The following is a 21156-nucleotide window of genomic DNA, read 5'->3' on the forward strand; positions in this document are numbered from 1 at the left end:
CAGGAAGCGCTTGACCTGTTGGATGAGGAGTGTGACATCGCGGCGGCTCGTTCAGCGATTTACTAGCAAGATCTGCGTCGTTACCACAGCCGCCGGGTTAAAACCAGAACTCTCCAAGAAGGCGATCTGGTGCTCTAGCTTATCTAGGATCAGACTGATATGCACAAGTTATCCCCACCTTAGGAAGGACCCTTTGTGGTTAGCAAGAATCTGAACAATGGGTCATATTACCTTATCGATGTCCGAGACCACAAGGACTCACACACGTCAGAGGAAGAGACCCATCGACCGTGGAATATTCGTCATCTTCGGCCTTACTATACTTGAGCCACTGGCTCTTCCAATGTACATATTTTGACAATGTATATATTATGATCAATATAATAAAGCCGGCATCCCTGTTAAAGCAGGGCCTCTGTCGCTATTTCTCTTTAAATAATGAGTTTTTGGTCACATGGGGGCTTCTGCTTTATACAACAAAGTTATTATTACCCTTTGATCCGGTTTATAGGCCACACAAAAAAACTTGGAGGCTTGCTACCCAGGTTAAAGGTACCAAAGATAGTCTTTTGCAAAAGCACGACTCAAACATAGGTGCCCCTTGAGCACAGCTCAAAATATTGCTTGGGAACTCTTGTAATAGGCTTAAAAGCCAAGCTTGGAAGCCAGGTGTATTAACCTAAAACCCCAAGTTATCCTACCTTTTTAAGTAAGTCACTCCGCCCAGGTAATCCTGGAAATACCCGCCGAGCGTTTGACAAGTCAATTTTATGCAGACCCTCAACTTGTCAAAGTTAAAACAACGATTGATTAATGTGAGGTCCAGCTTATAAGGTTTGTAAAACGGTTTAACTCAGTGACCTGGCAAAGCCTCGTTTTGGGCCTGGTAGCCCATGAAAAGCCTCACTTCTCGTTTGTTTTTTATTCAACAGATTCTTTCTTTCTAAGGTTTTATTTGACAAGATTTATAAAGCTTGATTGTAAATCGTCGGTGTTTATTAACCCGGCTGGTTTTCGACGTTTTCGACTATAAGTCGCCAATATGAGATAACATCTGGTGTTTATTAACCCAACCTGGTATTCGACTATAAATCGCCAGTTTGAAATACAGATAATATCAGGTGTATATTAACCCAGTCCGGTTTTGTTCATAAGCCGGCAATCTCTGATAATTACCAGTGTTCAAAATCTTGGGTTATCGCCCTTACTGCACTGGCTTGATAAACCAACAAGTGTGATCAAATATCACATGTATAACATATTTTTATTCATACTAGATGACCAGTTGCGCCAATGGCGCAAAGGCCAAGAGTAAGCCATGTATTGAAAGAGTGTACATTAATATTATTCGGACACATATTGAAACATATGAGAAAAAATTCCACTTGCTATAAGTACAAGCGATGCAATACCCATATAATGTTCAAAGACATATCAGTATTAACAGAACTGTTAATTAGTCAGACACAAATTCACACCCGAGAAGCACATTGCACAGGGTTGAAACTTTTAAGCCTTACATTCCCAAGCAATCTTAAGGAGGGCCAACAGAATTGAAATCACTGATGCAAACTATCAGCAGTTAGTAATATTTATACACACAGCTTCTTTATTGTAGTCATATGATAATGAAATCAGTACTTAAATCAGCACCAAGGATAGCCGATCAGACAAAAAAAATTCTGCATCCCACTGAACAACACTATTATGCAGGACTTACTTTAAAAGGCCCAGTTCTAATTTCTATAAGAGCTTGAAGCTTTGGAGCCAAGGCTACAAACCTTCAAATCCGACCAAATATCTTACCATGCAAACACGGTAAAATGGGAAAGAAAGACTCTAAATGTGACGCACCAAAGGCGGAAGAAAATGTTGAACGACCTGGGCGTGAGGAGTTGTGCCGGTGACTTGGTGACGCCGAGCAGCGCGTGGATGTGGGCCAGCCTGATGATGGTGGTGGCGGCGCCCTCTTTTTTTTTAGTTTCCTATGATCCAAAGTAGTCGTTGGAACAAAGTAAATCTTTAAACACCTATGTAAGTAGATTCAAAACAATAAGAAGTCATTTAATTGATGGAATGTAGCATTATGAAAAATATACAACAAAGTGATTTTGCGTATGCTAGTTGCAGCATCGGCACAGCACATATTCTAGCAAACAGACCTACTCCCTCCGTTCAAAATAGATGACTCAACTTTGTACTAAAGTTAGTACAAAGTTGAGTCATCTATTTTGGAATGGAGGGAGTATGTTTGACACATTCTACCACAAAGTGCCTGTCCAAAGGCTTCCGCACTGTGGCTCATGTAGAAAACTGAAAATGGCTCAACTGTAGTAGCATGCATGTCTAACATCTTTTGTCCTTTCATAAAGCAACGAAAGTTCAGAACATACCATCTTAAACCGGTGAGCGACTTGGTTTACATTATCTCCTAGGTGACCTGAGCTACAAATTTATTGTTTCCATAAATTAGGTAAATAATGTTTGTACAATGAATTTTAAATGTAAAAGCAGCCTAGTAGAAATTAAGGCATAATATCATGACGTGTGAAAAAGCTCAATAAACTACATCAACACAAGCAAAATGACAGACAAAATACATGATAATATTTTTTCGCCCATGGATATGTACTTCCAAATAGCTTTATATTAACATCATATGCACGTGCTGAAGGAAAATTTTAATTAGATCAACCAAGGCAAAAATATATTGTGTAAGATCTCATCTCTTGTAAAAAGAAACTGGCGCAAATAGAAAGCAGAAATCTAAGACCATTTAGGAAAAGAGTTAACCAGTTAATCGGTAAAAGACAACAATGTAAGATGCCATCAGTTATAAAAAAACTGATCAAGGAGCACATAAATCACTTCCCGCAGGGCGCCCTCCCCTGCCTCCATCCTGAGCACCTCCATCCCGTGAGCACTCAAGCCCTGGATCCATAGTCTCGAGCTCGCCCGAGCTCCGCCATCTCTGCCTCGAGCTCTGAAATCACCGCTACTAATCAGACTCTTACTTGGATACTTAACAAAAAAGAATCAGAAAGGAAATTTATTTACCGAAACAACATAATGAAATATGATATATATCGTTCTTTAGAATGAGAAGCTACAAAATAGAAGAGGCATAAGTTTATATGGAAGTATTCATATATCCTAGGCCGGGTTTTTACAGAGCAATCACGGACATGCCTTTATACGTCTATACAAAATGATCTGCGCAAGAAGGCTGCACATATGGAAGTATTCATATATCCTAGGCCGGGTTTTTACAGAGCAATCACGGGCATGCCGTTATACATCTATACAAAATGATCTGCGCGAGAAGGCTGCTGTAAAAGTAGCAAGGATTAAAGTAAAAAATGCATCACAACAATTCATTACTAAACAACGGAATGAAATACGATAGCTATCAATCCTGGTAACAGGAAGCTACGAAATATAAGACGACCACATTTATATTATTATTTTGCGGGTAGAGGATAACATTTATATGGAAACATTCAAATATCCTAGGTCTGTATTTTGACCATGTAATCACGGATATGTCGTTATACCCCCACCTTCTCCTTTTACTCCGCATATAAGTTTGGTCAAACTGAAAATGGAAATGCATTATGTTTGAACACTGAAACCCCTCCTTGCAAAAGAATCAATTAGAGCACCGGTCCTCATTCAATCTGATCTCTGACTGTGAGCTATTTTTGTTCTCTATAATTTAGCTTGGGGTTTCCACTTGTGTAGAACTGTAACAAATAAAGCAGGGCATGTAGCATGGGTGCAGCTCCTGTGCTGGGCACTATTGACATGCTTTGCACACGTATAACAGGCATGGGCAAAGGTGAGAGGGTCATGGTGTACTGCACGGCCTGGATGTGCACTGTGTGTATGCGTGAGGCTGTAAAGGAGAACAACAATGTGTAGCTTCTCGCTTCAGTCATAAACAGAAAAATACAAAAACGAACTCAACACAAAGCTAGTGCTGGGGGAAAACCATCGAGTACCTTGTATACATCCTTTCTCTGGTTGATTCTTGCTACCGATTCCTCTACGACGAGCCAAGATCTGAGTCTCATGTGTGTCCACAGGGGGAAAACAGAGGCGAGCGAGACTCCAGGCCTGTCAATCTCCTTCATTATCAGCTAATTTGAATGGTTGTTGCCAGTAAGTGAAATGGGAATTGTACATCAAGATTCACGTAGCAGAAACGAATTACCAGAGGGAGATGGGTAGTCTGCAAATGGTACAAAGGATCTCTTTTGAGCTGATCTGCTCCAAACGACTGGTTTCAAACTGAACAAGGAAATAAGCAAATGGACAAGTCATTAGAAACAACCTTGCGCAAAATAATTTGAAACATCATTATGCAGTTTACTGTCATTAGAAACAACCTTGCATAATAGTATAATTTAGTTCCAAAGTATGTCCAGAGATACAGGGGTACAGATCTAGTACATTTTAGTTTCAGAGTATGGTCCAGAATCATACTAAATCTACAAAACCAGTATCCTTATCTGAAAGCACCCACACAGTTCATTTGATAGATGCATTCAGCGGTAAAAGAAAAAAAGGATGTTAGCAAATTAGAGCTGCACACACACCTCCAAGGCTCCAATAGTGTTTTGGCCTGTGTAGGAAACACGAACCCCCAAACACCTCGAGCTCCTTGCCCAGTGGGGGTGGAGGCAATGGTGGCGCTTCTCATGACGCAGAGGAGGCAACGACGCGGTCGAGCGGTGCCGGCGCCGCCCCGGACTATATCAAGATTGGGCGAGACGAGGCGGCGACCAGGCGAGCAAGCACCATCATAGCGCAGTGGTTGGGGAGCAGCAGCGGTGTGCAGCGCGGGAGTACTGCAGCAGCGCGGAGGCACGGGAGAGAGGGAGAGAAGGGGGGGGGGGGGGCAAGGAGGCCGTGGCTGCCTCGTTTCCTCTTTGAGATCGAGAGAGAGAGAGAGAGTACCTGAGAGGAAAAGAATGTTAATGGCGAAGGATATGTATCCTGCGCAGTAAATTGTAAAAAGAAATACCCTGAAGTGAGAATTTTTGGTCGCAGTTTGCAGCTTCCTCATAAGCTTAGGCATCTTCATGCTTTACTATCACCCTGTCAAGCACAGTAATAAGCAACGTAAACATATCCTCACTGAAATTGCATCGTTGATCAAGATGACAAAACTCACTCAGATAACAAAACCAACCTTCAGCTGGCAATTAGCAATCTTGATGTACACAGATAAAGGTCTGTTCCTTGCAAACCAAGTTGGTAACAACACAACAGAATAAGGGGATGAGTGCTTAGACATTAAGCCATTAAACAAACTCGGAATTGCAAATCACCCTGTCAAGCACGGCATTACACCAACCAGCAGGTAGTGCTGCCACCTCCACACAAAGTTACTAATTCATCCTAAAGGAAAAATCACATCATGAGATGGAAAGGATGGAATTAAATCACTAACTCACACACTCTGCACACGGAACGGCCAACGCCGGTGTTGCTTCTCACGTAATGGTCAAAGGCGGAGGCCGGCTCCTCAACCCAGCTCCGGCTTTCGACAATTTGACTAACAGTCTAACACAAAGCATATTATTAACATCCATAATTTGGATTGGGTAATTTAGAACAAGTGATTCAACTTCTATAATTTGACCCTGCTAACACATGATTTATTGGATAATTTGGACTGTTGTGCAAAATTTAAGAGCGGAACTAATTGTTCAATTTCTAATTTTTTACTTGGCATATCTTCTGAGTAAGGTGAGCTCATTCTCTAAAGCAAATACAACAGTTTTCAGGAAAATGCTTAGGAACAGTAGCGGCAAGTTGAAGATCAAGTTGGACAGAGTAAGCTCTAAATGGCATCTCCCTTTTTCTAAAAGGCAAAAGATTAAGTAAAATCTGTCTTTTGGATAGAGCAAATATATAGCTTCAGAAATAAGAACAAAGCCATGAACAGAGCATCGAGGAATCAGTATAAGAACAAAGCAAATATTATACTGAAGGTTGAGTAAAATCTGTCTTTTGGATAAAATAAGAACAATTTTGAAACACAATAATTTCGAAATCTTGCAAAATCACAACAAAAATTTATGTAGTTATGAACAATTGGAAATACATTATAATAAAGGTTGATTAAAATCTGTCTTATTGGATTGAGCAAATATGTAGCTACAGAAATTTTGTAAAATCAACACAAAACAAGAATCTCATTTAATGAAAACAAATCTGTCATTACCTATGATCAGAATTAGGTATTGCGAAAATAAATCACTCTACTCGCTAGAGATCAGATAAGGAAAAGAAAACTAATGAGTGACAACTTCTAAGATATTGATCAGTTAAGGAAAAAATTGTTGATGACATTATTAACCTATCACTTTGTAGAAAAGCATGAGAAACTAACAGAAACTACCACATATACTTGCAAGTGCACCACTAAGAAAAGCAATCAGGCATGTTTTCTGGGACTCTGTCCCTGCTATTTAAAAGAACTGCACTAACAGAACAAGGCTAAGGAGGAGCAAAATAAGGACAATATCGGTAGTCATGCGAGTGGGTAGACATATGTACTGCCATAACTTGAAAATCACGAGCTTCATCAAGAAACACATGCAAAGACGAAAAAGAGTTTCAACAAGAAACACATGTAAAGACGAAAAAAGTTTTTTTCAGCTAGCAGAAGATTACCAGTTCATCTTACCCAGGCACACTGCCATAACTTGAATGTAGCTTGTACATATTATACGTATTCACTGTTTATTGAGATAGTATATCAACACTATAATGCTGAAAATGCAAGCAGATAAACAAAACTGCACTACAATCACCCATACACGCCACTAAATTTTATATGAGCACCTAGAACTATTTTATGGTGATAAAACAATGGAAGCACGTTGGCAACACAATTGTAAAATAAACTATATTCAAGGAAATCTGCACTTGCCCGGTTTGATAGCAAAGCATTTTCTACGTGTTCTGAGAATACCACAGTTTTTTAGACTACCATGCTGAAAAAGAGCCCACGTGCATATTCATGTGCCTCTCGACACACATCTCCTGCCATGTATTGTGTGAACAAATAAATAATCTATATACTGAAAAAATTAATATAATGAACTTGAAGAAAACAACTATATCATTCTGACCAACTTTGTTCAAACACGACCAGACTCCGGACCACATTTTTTATGTCATTAGTTCTAAAAGGAGCGATAGAAGAGTGCTGGAGGTACAAATAAGAATCATTTCATATTACAAATAGAAAATGTGAGAAGGACTGCTGGAGGTACAAATAAGAATCATTTCATATTACAAATAGAACATACCTTTGCATCAGTAGTTGTCGATTAACAATACATTTAGACATCCAATAGATCCAAAGTGCACACATAATTACAGTATAATTGTAGACCACAGGGTATCCGTTGCCAAGTTATTTATTGTTCCATGGCCTGTAAAAATGAAGAGTAGTGTAGTGTCACACTATTGGTACAGGAAAATTGCTGCAACTACGAAAAGAAAAACTGATTTTTTTTTGTTTATGCACAGTATAGTGCCTGGCCATCAATATTATTGCAGTAAATGTCAGAAATCATATAAACACATATATCAGGAAGTTATTCTAATGCTCTAGTAACATAATATAATAACTAATATATTAACGACACTATTGCTTGAAGGGTCCAATCAGAAGCTCCTACTTATTTTAGTCTGCCAAGCAATCCGTGTGTGCTGCAATCTTCAAGCAAAATTTACTTTTTGCATAGATCACAATAATAAAGGCAACAAGCGGTAGATTCATGAATTTGTTGCTGCTACCCAGATAGAAAATTGAAGGCAGCCTACCTCATCTTCCCAAGTTGATTGTGAGACTTACTTTATTCCAGAACGTGATGTCCATGTGCCACCAAAATGTCTCCCACGGATGCCATTGACACCACTACTTGCTAGTTATTCCAGAGTTGATAGTGAGAACATTCCACATCTGCAGCCATAAAAAATAATCAATTGAATGGAGTCCTTATAACGGGGAAACATAACTTGAAGGCAGCAATCCTTGATATCCATCAGTTCTGACACAACAATAGCAAATAGGAGAAGTTAAGAAAGATCTAAAACCAGGTGTGCTGCTCCAATGAATCTGTGTGTAACAAGAAAGAGAGGTCGGGGAAGAGAGAGAGAGAGAGGGCACAAAGGGGAAAGGGGGAGTACATGCGTGTCAAGGGTAGCCTGGCCTCCCTCCCGCTCCAGATCAGGAACCTGGGAGAAGGTGAGGAGAGGTGGCGACGAGGTGCGAGCCAGCTAGCGTGGCTGCTGCTCCCCTTCTCTTATCGAGGCCGGACTGAGGACGCGCTGCGGCTGCTGCTCCTCTCCTCTTGCTGACGCGGTCGGTCCGTGGTGGACGCGGGCGAGGAGGAGGAGGCCCCGCCGCCGCCGGGCTTGTCCACCGCCATGGATTTCTCTCCGATGCGGCAGGGGTTTGGGGCGGCGATGTGGCGACAGCAGGAGCGGAGGCGGCAGCGGCGACAGGAGGAGTAGGCGGGGAAGGGAAGAGGCAGGAGGGGGAGGAGAGTGCGGGAGCGGGCGACGGCTAGGGTTCGTCAACTGAGCGACTGAGTTTTATACATCTAGACGTGAAATTATCAAAATGCCCCCGGTGGGGCACCGAATTAACAGGCGGTGGCATAGCGATTTAAAGGCGACGTGGAGGCAACGGTTGTGACTACGAGTTTAGAAGGGTTTATATGTTCAATATGATTATTATTTAGTCCGCCTTGGTTATAAATCATGATAAGTTTATATTGGGGCATTATAACCCGTTCAGTGGTAAACCTTCAGAACACTTTTCATCTGTTATATGCAGGAATAGATTCAAAATTGATAATATCATAAAGCATATATGACATATCTTTGCATGGCGGATAAATAGTGTCATGAACAGCACAATACGCACGATGACATAGCAAAACAAGAAGTTTAAAGCTAGCCTATTACAAGGCGCTTGGTGCCCAAAAGGATGATTGTTTTTAAGTATCGCAATCAGCAGACGATAAACCGGCCCCGGTTCATGAATCTTGGCCTGGCTGGCTCGAAGGTTGCGATTCACCCCTTGCCGGTTCGTCTTCCTCCTCCACCGTCTGAAAGTGGGGTTTGGACCAGTCAAAGCCACGCAAGGCGACGAATTCAGCTTCGTCGTCAATCAGATCAGACGGATCAATATCAGGGGCGAAAATGTGCTTACGAATGGGTGAAATTAAATCCATCACTTTATATGAAGGAGTCGGCATCTTCTGGTTATCTGCATCGTAACCCGGCTGATACTTGGTGAGGTTGGTCTCTTCGGCAATGATTGTTGCATGAGTGTGAATCTCTTTGACACAGGTAGCAAAGTCTTGTTAGTCAAAAGAGGTTCCATCTTCCTCGAGACTAGGATACCGACTGGCTACGTCTGCCGGGTCTAATTCCGGTACCCAGGCTTTGGCACGGCTCAAGGTTGTCACAGCTCCGGCTCTAGCACAAGATCGCTTGATTTCTTGGAACCTGGTGGGCAAGATGGACAGTTTCTTCAGGACATCACTTAATAGATTTGGTCCTTAATTCGCTGGGAGATAGTGGCAAGAGTTCGCTGAGCTCCAGTGTATAATTGCTCAACAAGCGTGTAAACCGCCTTGAGCTTCACTAGTGTAACTTGGCTCAGATTGCTGCTCCTGGGACTTGAAACAAAAAAGTGCAAAGATTGGTTAAGTGGTGACTTATAGTGGCGACTTACAGTATGATGACAAATACTTATTCTGAATAAATAACAAGGTGACTTACCAAAGATTGCAGAAACCATCTGAGACACACGGTTCTTTAAACCAGCGAGTTCAGTGGTAACTTCTTCTAGAGCCGCCTCTGCTTTCTCAGCACGCTGAATCAGGGCAGTCTTTTCCTTCGCCCAAGCTTCTTTGTCCACAGTAAAACCGATATTCAAATTTTCGGCTTCAGACACACTAAACTGAAAATTTGATTCAGCCTTTTTTGTCTCAGTCTCCTGAGCCGCCAGCCGGGCCTTGGCTTTGGACAATTCAGTTTCCAATTCTATGGTAGCAGCCTGCATACAGCACAAGTTCATTAAGTGTCATGGCGAATTACAATAATACAAGTCCCAAGTGTTTTGCAAGCAACGACACTTGGCACTTGGGGGCTAATGTCTGTCAACGCAGTTTTTCAAAAGAATCGGCTCTTTCTAAAGTCCCAAGTGCTTTGCAGGCAACAACACTTGGCACTTGGGGGCTAATGCACATTGCTTGTTTTCTTTCTAAGGATAAGCCGAGTGTGTTGTTGATAGTCCCAGCCGACTCATGGGGGCTATGCAGTTAAGTTATGTTCTTTCACACAATGATTAATAGGACCAGTTCATTCATACTGATTAAGCCGTCCCTTGGGGACTATAGATGCAAAGTTATTCTATCATCAGAATCCAGTTTAAAGTTTTGAAATCGGACTTGGAGGGAGTCTAGCACAGAAGCTTGTAAATACTTCAAGTCTACAGATTATTCAAGTTTCTCATAATAAGAAGACTTGGGGGCTGGCAGGATATATATATATATAAGCCGGATGACGTACCTCATACTTCTAGTGCATTTATTTAACCATTTCAATCTCCAAGTCATGGTTGGAATGCACTTGACTGACATAGCCAGATAATACTTCACTAGTACTCAGTTGAGCATAGTGGGAGACATAAAACCATGCTTTCCGTCTTTCCATGACTTCTTGTTTGGCCGAATGTCTCGCTAGTATCGTTGGATTCCCGGGCTCAGTAAAGGCAGTGCCAGTGATTACAACATCATCAGCATGAATCTCCGGTGGGTTAACTGAGCTTGACGGTTCAATACTCGACGGATCGATAGTGGTTTCGTCAACAGACGGCCCAGGTCTTTCAGGTTGAGCATTGAGAGGAGGATCTTCTGGCTGTTCAAGATGTTCTGATGCAATGGTTGGCTGTTTTGTTTCAGTAGCTTTCGGACCCTCGGCCGACTTTGTGGTTTTTTATTTCTTGTTGGGTTTTGCTTGACCGCTAAAAAGAATTTGGACACGTCAGTATAATGATAAAGATATAAAGGTACAGAAGAAAGATATTTATTATTACCCAGGGGCAGCCTTGAAAGCTGGCAGTTGAGTCTGCGATGAGTCGCCAGAGGAGGAACGAGAAATCTCCTGCAAGGATGGAATCAAAATTAAGTGATTAATGAAAGTAACTCGCTGGTAAATACAAGGGTTAAGGTTAAAAAGAACCTCATTTTGGCGTTTCCGAGGAGTGTTCGGTAAGCCGGAGGATAAATCGTCATCTCCACCGGTCTGGGTCTGGCGGCGGCTCTCATGTTGCTGTCGTTTCAAGAGAAAATGAGGATCTAAATAAGCCAAGGGGTGTGAAAACCTTACTTTCCAGGTTACCTACCAAAGTTTCTGCCTTGGTAAAGGTTCTGAGTCAAAGGAAATAGTAGTTTCCTCTTCTTCGACTACTTGGCTGGCTCCCGTGTCATCCTGGCAATAGTCAGTGTCAATACGGTTGTTAAAAAATAAGCCAAGAGAATCAAGGGCTACCTCAGACTCAGAGGCGTCATCCAGCTTTAGCAATTTAGAGGCGCTTGGTCTTTTTGGCGGCTCTCGCAGCAGCTTTAGCCTTTTTGGCGGCCTCATGGTCATATTTGGCCTTCCAAAAGTCAGATTTAGCCTGTGGAAGGAAAACATATTTTGAGTTCATGCAATGTTTAAGTGCCGAAGGAAAAGAAATCAAAAGATTTACCTCTGGCGTCGGGTTAAGCTTGCAGAAAGGATTCAAACCCACTTTGCTATAGTCTTCATATTTGCTATTTACAAGAGTGGTTGCCATCTCAACGATGCCTTCTTCAGTCAGTCGAAGAGAGCTATGGCGTAAGGGATCATCTGTTCCTCCGGTATATGTACACATCAAGACGGATCGGCGGCTTAAGGGTATGATCCGCCATGCGACCCAGCAGCGGATTAAGTCGATCCAGTTAAGTCGTTTCCTAGCAAGGCTTGAACTTTTCTGATGGTAGGAAAAAGTTTCTTGCATTCGGCGGCGGTAAGTTTATCAAGGAGTTGGTACTTTGAGTCGAGACGCTTAGGCCGATAAACCGGCAACGGATTCTCATCAGACGGCGAGATATCTTTGCAGTAGAACTAGGTTTGGTTCCAGTCTCTGGGATGGCTTGGCAGAGCTACTTGAGGGAAGATGGCATCTCGTCTGCGTTGAATTGAAATCCCGCCAAGTTCCAAGCTGGGCCCATTTGTGAACTCGTTCTACCGGTTCAAGTATAAATACTCTCTGAAAAGCTCAACATTAGGCTCTTCTTGAAGGTATACCTCACAAAAGACTTGGAAGTTACAATTGTTTGATATGGAATTGGCTCCAATGTCTTGCGGATGGAGTTTGAAGAAATGTAGGATATCTCTAAAGAATTTAGAGCCGGGTGGCGAGAAGCCATGGTTCATATGATCAGTAAATATGATAACTTCACTGTCCTTAGGCTGGGGCTTCTCTTCGCTCGGGTCAGGAACACGGTAATGCATCACACTCTTATCTGGCAAATATCCAACAGTGACAAAATCCTTCAAAGTGCTCTCAGTGACTATGGAGGGAACCCAGTTGCAGGTCGTGATTGTTTTGGGCGGCATGGTGAAAGGACAACCTAAAAGACAGGAAAGAATTTGCCGGCTCAAGATGATTGTTAAAATTGCAAGTTAACAAGTACAGTGCATGTTCAGAATGGGGGCTTAAGTAAGGGCTAATTATATATGAAGTAACGATAAGCCGGCAAAGTAAGCCGCCATGACTAAGATATTCAATAGTTACCAAGAGTAAAATTTGCTAAGTGTTGGGATAAACATGTTCTGCAGATTGAGGTTACAAATTTGGATCTACCGCTGTTCAGAAAAAGGAAATAAATTCGAAATCTACAGAGGTGATAATGGAAAAGCAGAGGTGCCCTAGAGGAGATATGTCGCAGTGGGGATATATTCTAGTGTCAAAAACAAGTGCTAAAACTACTACCGTGCAAGATTCATTTGGTTTTTGGATCTAACCCATGGAAATAAACAAGGAGAAAGAAAGGCGGCGATGAACGCTGACGAACACTGACGAACACCAACAAAACCTAATGACAGATCTATAACGAAGGAAAGAGGGCTTACTGAAGTTGTTAGGATAGCAGAGTGGCGTCGCAGTTTTTTTGGTCTATTCAGGGCGATGCAGCGACAGGAGTTGAGGTTGGAGACGGAGGTTGATGGCGGCGAGGCTCGTGAAGGTCGGTGTGTCACGAGGAGGAAGAAAGGAGAAGGAGAAGAATGAAAGATGACTCTATGGTCCTATTTATAAGGAAACGGAAAAAACAGGCAGACGTGAAAGACGAGGAGGCCAAATGATGGTTATCGAGCTAATTGGACGCCTCGATTTTCAAAAAGACATTAAGATAAAGATTCGTTAAAGATGATGTCGTGGCAGGTTTCCGAAATTCTTGGAGATGACGTCATGGCGGGTTATAAGGTTTCCGCAGCAGATGAGGAGGGATTTTTCTAAGTCTTGAAGATTGACATGAACAAGTTCAAATCAACCTGGGGCCTAATGTCGGGGATATAACTATTAGGTATGACCCGCCCAGGAGGGGCCGGGTCATCCCTATGACGATTCATCGCAATGAAGCCCAAGATCATATGGCGGCTCACAGATAGGCTTGGTAGAAGGCCCAGACCCGAAGGCGGCTTAAGGCCCATGGATATAAGACGCCATGTATGTAAACTTGTATTGTATGGTATGTAATAGAGGTCACCGAGCCGGATACGTTGTATAAGCCGACTGGAACTATGTAGCCCGCAGGGCGTCAACCCGTGTATATAAGGGGACGACCTAGCGGCGGCTTAGGACAAGAAACAACAGATCGAGAGTCGGGTCAAGCGTATTCGCTCCCTGCTCATCGAAACCCTAGCAATGTCACCTCCAACTGGATTAGGCTTTTACCTTCACCGTAAGGGGCCGGACTAGTATAAACTCCTCGTGTCCCTTGTCCTGATTAACCCCTCTAAGCTAACCTCATCGCGATGGCTCCACGACTAAGTCCTCACACTAGGATATCTGCCGTGACAATTCCACGACAGAAAGCCTGTTAACGACATGTTCGTATATAGCCCATTTACGGCCCGCTAACTCACGGCCCATTACGGCCTACCGGAATTAAGACCGGTAGCTTCATCTGGGCCATCCAATATGATTCCAGCCCATTGTAACTTCCGGCCCATATATGGCCCATGATGTCTTTCGGCCCATACGAGGCCATTTGTAACTCTTGGCCCATTAACGGCCCGTGGTGAATCTGGCCCGTAATGAACAGTGTACCGCTTTATACCCATTAATGGCCCATTATTCCATTGGGCCATTTCCAACCCGTGTTATCTTTCGGCCTTCTAAGGGCCCATTTATTCTTGGGCTTATTTCCAGCATTTGGTTACTTACGTCCCGTTACTGGCCTTTTCTGCTTGTGGGCCAAATTCAGCCCGTGGTTACAATCGCCCGTTTGCGGCCCGTTAATCCGTTGGGCCGTTTTCGTAGCGTCATCAAATACGGCAGATTAATGACGGCCCTTTATGGTCGGCCCATGAAAGACGATTCCAAATCTAGCCCGTTTATGGCCCATAATGCGGTCTCTTATTGGCCCATGTTTGGTCGATCGATCAAACGGTTCGTAGAAGGCCCATTGATGTTACGGCCCGTAGAAGGACCATCATTTCTACGGCCCTTAGAAGGCCCATTTTTTCTATGGCCCGTAGGAGTCCCATGGTAACTACAGTAAATATGTAGCCCATGGTTATTGTGGACTAGTTTTAAAAAATAGGTTATTGCTGCCACTAGCAAACCGTGGAAAAAGAACTGCACTGACTACAAGCAAACAAGTAAACAAGACAACAAGGAAATAAATAAGCAAGCAACTTACGCTAGGCTATCACGGCTATTACACATATTACATCCACTGGGCATCAAAGTTCGCCACCAGTGCAAATATAGGGAACAAAGCCGCATATCATATACACTGGTTGTCAAACTTGGCGACCAGTGCAAATAAACGCCACAGCAAAAAAAAAGTCCAGAACTGAAACCACTTCAGAAGAGCTCAAGAAACAATATCGTGGGTACCCATAATGCTGGCAAGTTGCTTAGCAAGCTTATTAACTTTCTCTTGTTTGGCGCTTAAATCCTTCAGCACTTGCTGGTGCACAAGAAAGTATGCATCTGAATTCTGCACGGACTTCCTCAGTCCTTCGGCTTCTTGCCGCAGCATAGCTGATTGATGCCTTTCAGCTTGTAGCTGAACTGAAGAAGCCGAAGTGATACAGGCAGCGAGTTCGAAGAGCTTGTTCCAGCGGTACTGGCCAGTAACTCGAACACTACATCAACGCAGGACTGTGGGGTTTTCTCACTGTCTACAAGATCGTTTTTATCACCTTTCTTGGAGACCAACAGGGTTGTCTCACTATCTTGAACCTTATCTGCATTTCTTTCTCTACCATTGCATAGTGGGGTGCTCTTCTCCAATACTCTGTTTGCATACTACAAGAGAAACAAGCAGACACACCCCAGGTTTAGCATGTAGTATACGAAACTCATTTTGGTAAACCGGTTCAGTAGTAAGGTGGACATGATAACAGCATGAAACAAACATATATCTATGTAGTATGGTCACTGTATTGTCCATATCATTCTAGTTTATGTTGCCAAATCAAGATAGAGACACAGTTCAACTCATATATTTTTTAAGACACAGCAACATAGACAGAATATAAGTGTGAGAAACTACACAGCATTGGCAACACTTGTAATGTGCATCACATGAGAACATAACTGTTTATACAACTGAAACTAAAATCAACATAGAGCAAGAAGTTAGAACAACAATCCAGTTAAAGAAATAGGTTTAAAACATACCTGTTACGCCATTGGAGTTTCAATTGGATCCTTCAAATTCAAAAGTAGTTGGTATGAGTAAATACAGTGATGCAACAGCAAAGGAGTATGGACCATAGCTACGGAATCTGACCTGAGAATAGTTGCTCTTCTTCTTTAAACGTGGAGTTTGGGTTTGCTGTGGTGGTCTTTGTGCTTTGGGCACTGTAGTTGCTTTACAAACTGCTGGTGTGGGGTACTCTGTGGTGGACATGGTGCTTTGTCAACTAGAAGGGGGTTACTATCCACTGGGGTTGGGGTTAGATGGGTTGTAGCAGGTTCTCTGCCCAACGGTGTAAGTGTGCAATCTAGAAGAGTCTCGATTATGTGTGGTGGGGCTAGTTTGTGGGCCAGTACAACCATGGTTCTATTTGCATCGATGGGTAGCACTGTCTTTTTTGAAGAACGGGTTTTTGCTCCCTTAGATACTGCCATCATCCCCTCCAATTCAAATGGCTGATAAACAAGAAAAGAATTTGAACGTGCAGACATTGTATGATAGACAGATGTGGTAATTCACATATATGTTGTCTAACCAAACAGGACAGCATGGCACAATTTCACATATATGATGCCTAACTAAACAGGATAGAATGACATAGTTTTAGATATATGATGGATAACTTAACAGGATATAATGGCATAATTCAACATATGATGAGTATCTAAACATGATGACATGACAAAACTATATGATGTCTTTCTAAAATAGGTTGGGATGAAATAATTCACATACATGTTGTCTAAGTATACAGGATGGCATGATACAATTGGCATAATTGATTCATATACTAAGCAGCTGGCACTCGCATGTATGACCTCTAAACTAAGTAGATGGAATTCAATATTCTGCATATGATGTCTAAACTAAGCAATGCAAGACACCATATGCATGATATGAGAAATATAAACATTGCAACTTAGAGCATACACCTCAGGTGGGATATAGGACTGGTCATCTGTCTCTGAATCCTCCTCTGAGGAGCTCCCTATAACCATCGAGATATATGCTTCAACAGGTACCATTGCCTGCTCTGAAGACCTTGTTTTCACTCCTGATTTTTCCATAACCGGCTCAAATGGCTGATACACATGAAGAGTAGTTCAATATACACATATTGTCGACAAATGGAATATGTAATAAAAAAGATGGCATGAGATAATTCACATATATGATGCTTGGCTACATGGCGGTGTATAATTCACATATATGATAACTGGCTGGAAAACATGGCATTGCATAATTCACATATCTGATATAGAAAGCAAACAAGAGGCATTCACACAAAGCATGTCTAATATAAGCACATGGCATGGCAATGCAAGACACCATATGCATGATATGAGCAATATAACCCTGCCAAATTAGAGCATGCACCTCGGGGGGGGGGGGGATACGACTGGTCATCTGTCTCTGAATCCTCCTCTGAGGAGCTATCTTTAACCAGCAAGAAATGTGCATCGATAGGTAGCACTGACTGCTCAGAAGACCTTGCTTTCACTCCAGATTTTCCCATGACCGACTCAAATGGCTGATGCATAGGAAGAGTAGATGAATGTATAAACATTGTTGACAAATGGAATACATTATGAAAAAAATATGGCACGATACAATTCACATATACGATGACTGGCTAAACAGGATGGCATTGCATGATTCACATATATGATGCCTGGCTAAAGAAGATGGCATTGCATAATTCCCATATACTCCCTCCGTTCCTAAATATTTGTCTTTTTAGATATTTCAAATGGACTGCCACATACAGATGTATATAGACATATTTTAGAGTGTAGATTCACTCATTTTGCTCCATATGTAGTCACTTGTTGAAATCTATAAAGAGATAAATATTTAGGAATGGTGGGAGTATGATATAGAAACCAAACAGGTGGCATTCACACAAAGCAAATCTAAACTAAGCTGATGACATATAAGATGTATAATGTAAGAAATGTGAGGCACCATATGCATGATATGACCAACATCAGCATGCCAGGTTAGAGCAAACACCTCAGGTGGTAAATAGGAGTGGTCGGCTCCCTCTGAATCCCCATCTGAACAGTTATCTTCCTGTAGAATACAATCTGGAATGGCGGGAGGGGGCCACTTCGCCCACCATGGAGCGGCGTCTGCATGACATTATATTCCCACGCAACGGTATTCTCTTTTTCTCTACATGTTTAGTACGATTGTGTATAATAACTGACATGCATAATAAAAAAATAGTTAGATTTTGTAAGGCCTAAGGGGTGCATGCAGAAATCAAGACTGATGGTAGCAACCGAGTGGATAGATCCAAATCTAATGATAGCAGGTAGATTATAGCTTTAGTTTTAAAAAGATAGAGAATGGATCATCTACTATTTGTTGCCCACCCAACATGAACCACATAGAAGACCCCAGATGAACCAGATAGTAGACAAATACTATTTGTTGCTGCCTCAATATGAGACCCACGGGCATTTTAAAACTCAAGTTTGAACGATAAAGTAGCAGGTAATAATAACCGATGTATAACATGAGCAAACACAAAGGACTGCGACCTCTCTTCCGGAACTGTGTAGTCCTCAGGTTCATCTACTCAGTCGATGATGGTAATGCAGTTGTGCGTGGCTGCCGGGAACAGGGAAGATGATCTGAGGCGGCGAAAGAAAGTCTGCAGGGGGAATGTCTGCTGTAGTGAACGCTTCTGTCGATGGTGCACCTCGGGTGGGGTGGATGAGGGCACGGCAGGAGCAGGATATAACACATAGAGTTTTCTTTGACGCCTATCTGAAAATGAAGTAAATCTGTAAGGATCCTTAGAATTGGAGGATTCTATAAATGCAGGGATAGGAAAAACACAGGAATAGGATAGGAATGCACATGCAAAACAGAGCATTTGGAAACATAGGATTTCTGTCAACCTAGGTGTTTGGTTCACATGAATTGGAAGAACACAGGAATGGAGAAACATGGTCAAATTAAAGTCAAAACATGTGAAAATTTAAAAAATAAGAATCTTATTATGCCAGTAATGCAATTGGTCCAGTTCTTCACGCATATTAATTTGAAAAGGACGTCCAAGTGGATATTAAAACTCCTATGTTTTTTCTTTGAAAGAGACACCAAAGGAAAAAATCCTCTAGTTTTGCCTTGCTCCACACCTTCTAACCAAATGCACGAATAGTAGTACCATAGTAGTTCCATAGCAAAGGATCCCTGAGGGATCGACATGAATGCAGAGTAACAAAGTGATGCGACAAGTGTACAACCTCTTTGGCATAGCCTTGTGCTACCTCTTGAGCATGCGTTGGTTTTCCCTTGAAGAGGAAAGGGTGATGCGGCAAAGTAGCGTAAGTATTTCCCATAGTTTTTGAGAACCAAGGTATCAATCCAGTAGGAGATATCACACAAGTCACCTAGTACCTGCACGAACAATAAAGAACCATGCAACCAACGCGATAAAGGGGTTGTCAATCCCTTCATGGTCACTTGCGAAAGTGAGATCTGATAAAGATAGTAAGATAAATATTTTTGATATTTTTGTTATATAGATTGGAAAGTAAAGATTGCAAAATAGTAAACGATATGCGATAATAAAAAGAGATGCAATATAATAAGAAAGAGACCCGGGGGCCATAGGTTTCACTAGTGGCTTCTCTCATGATAGCAAGTATTACGGTGGGTGAACAAATTACTGCCGATCAATTGATAGAAGAGCGCATAGTTATGAGAATATTTAGGCGATGATTATGAACATAGGCATCATGTCCGTGTTAAGTAGACTAAAACAATTCAGCATCTACTACTATTACTCCACACATCGACACATATCCAACATGCATATAGAGTATTAAGTTCATAAGAACAGAGTAATGCTTTAAGCAAGATGACATGATGTAGAGGGATAAACTCAAGCAATATGATATAAAACCCATCTTTTTATCCTCGATGGCAACAATACAATACGTGCCTTGCTGCCCCTACTGTCACTTGGAAAGGACACCACAAGATTGAACCCAAAGCTAGGCACTTCTCCCATTGTAAGAAAGATCAATCTAGTAGGCCAAACTAAACCGATAATTCGAAGAGACTTGCAAAGATGTCAAATCATGCATATAAGAATTCAGAGAAGAACCAAATATTATTCGTAGATAAACTTGATCAAAAATCCACAATTCATCGGATCTCGACAAACACACCGCAAAAAGTATTACATCGAATAGATCTCCAAGAACATCGAGGAGAACTTTGTATTGAGAACCAAAGAGAGAGAAGAAGCCATCTAGCTAATAACTATGGAGCCGAAGGTCTGTGGTAAACTACTCACACGTCATCGGAGAGGCTATGGTATTATGTAGAAGCCCTCCGTGATCGAATCCCCCTCCGGCAGATCGCTGAAAAAGTCCCCACATGGGATCTCACGGGTACAGAAGGTTGCGGCGGTGGAAAATTGGTTTCGTGGCTCCCCCTGATGTTTTTAGGGCATAAGAGTATATATAGGCAAAAGAAGTACGTCGGAGGAGCTCCGTGGGGCCCACGAGGGTGGGGGTGCGCCTACCCCCCTAGGCGCGCCCTCCTGCCTCGTGGAAGCTTTGCGAAGTTCCAGAGTTCCACTCCAAGTCTCCTGGTTTGCGTTTGTTCCAAGAAAGATCCTCGCGAAGGTTTCGTTCCGTTTGGATTCTGTTTGATATTCCTTTTCTACGAAACACTGAAATAGGCAAAAAAACAGAAACTGGCACTGGGCCTCCGGTTAATAGGTTAGTCCCAAAAATAATATAAAAGAGCATATTAAAGCCCGTTAAACATCCAAAACAGATAATATAATAGCATGGAACAATTAAAAATTATAGATACGTTGGAGACGTATCAAGCATCCCCAAGCTTAATTCCTGCTGGTCCTCGAGTAGGTAAATGATAAAAACAGAATTTTTGATGTGGAATGCTACCTAGCATAATTTTTAATTTAATTTTCTTTATTCTGGCATGAATTTTCAGATCCAGAAGATTCAAGACAAAAGTTTAATATTGACATAAAAATAATAATACTTCAAGCATACTAACCAAGCAATTATGTCTTCTCAAAATAACATAGCCAAAGAAAGCTCATCCATACAAAATCATATAGTTTGGCCATGCTTCATTTTCGTCACACAAAATGCTCCCATCA

The 21156-nt window shown here is 42.0% G+C and overlaps 1 protein-coding gene across 10 annotated transcripts; it reads right to left on the reverse strand.

The window, feature by feature from the left end:
* Positions 1 to 1582: 1582 nt before the first annotated feature.
* LOC125536822 (uncharacterized) lies at positions 1583 to 8606 on the reverse strand. 10 transcript variants are annotated; one of them, XR_015604299.1, is made up of 7 exons: positions 8212 to 8606; positions 7877 to 7984; positions 5195 to 7451; positions 4599 to 5100; positions 4214 to 4290; positions 4002 to 4116; positions 1583 to 2983 (listed from the first exon to the last, which is right to left on the reverse strand). XR_015604299.1 is itself a non-coding variant. In XM_087525775.1 (7 exons), the coding sequence occupies exons 5-7, from the start codon at positions 5084 to 5086 to the stop codon at positions 2849 to 2851; spliced, it is 738 nt and encodes a 245-aa protein (XP_087381901.1). In that variant the 5' UTR covers positions 5087 to 5100; positions 5195 to 5237; positions 7326 to 7451; positions 7877 to 7984; positions 8212 to 8606; the 3' UTR covers positions 1583 to 2848. The 10 variants fall into 10 exon arrangements, 8 of the variants coding, with proteins under 8 accessions (XP_087381901.1, XP_087381902.1, XP_087381898.1 ...); XM_087525775.1 differs by lacking the exon at positions 4214 to 4290 and having other exon boundaries at positions 5195 to 5237; positions 7326 to 7451; XM_087525776.1 differs by lacking the exon at positions 4214 to 4290 and having other exon boundaries at positions 5177 to 5237; positions 7326 to 7451.
* Between the last annotated feature and the right edge of the window lie 12550 nt (positions 8607 to 21156).

Source organism: Triticum urartu, chromosome 5A, assembly GCF_056163025.1.
Source record: "Triticum urartu cultivar PI428250 chromosome 5A, HENAU_Tu73, whole genome shotgun sequence".
Classification (NCBI taxonomy): domain Eukaryota; kingdom Viridiplantae; phylum Streptophyta; class Magnoliopsida; order Poales; family Poaceae; genus Triticum; species Triticum urartu.

Coding starts and splice junctions, on each gene's coding strand:
- LOC125536822 (XM_087525775.1), bottom strand. CDS start 5,086: ATGAAGATGCCTAAGCTTATGAGGAAGCTGCAAACTGCGACCAAAAAT. Junction 4,117..4,598: donor ACACTATTGGAGCCTTGGAG/GTGTGTGTGCAG, acceptor GGAGATTGACAG/GCCTGGAGTCTCGCTCGCCT. Junction 2,984..4,001: donor AGAGAAAGGATGTATACAAG/GTACTCGATGGT, acceptor CGGTGATTTCAG/AGCTCGAGGCAGAGATGGCG.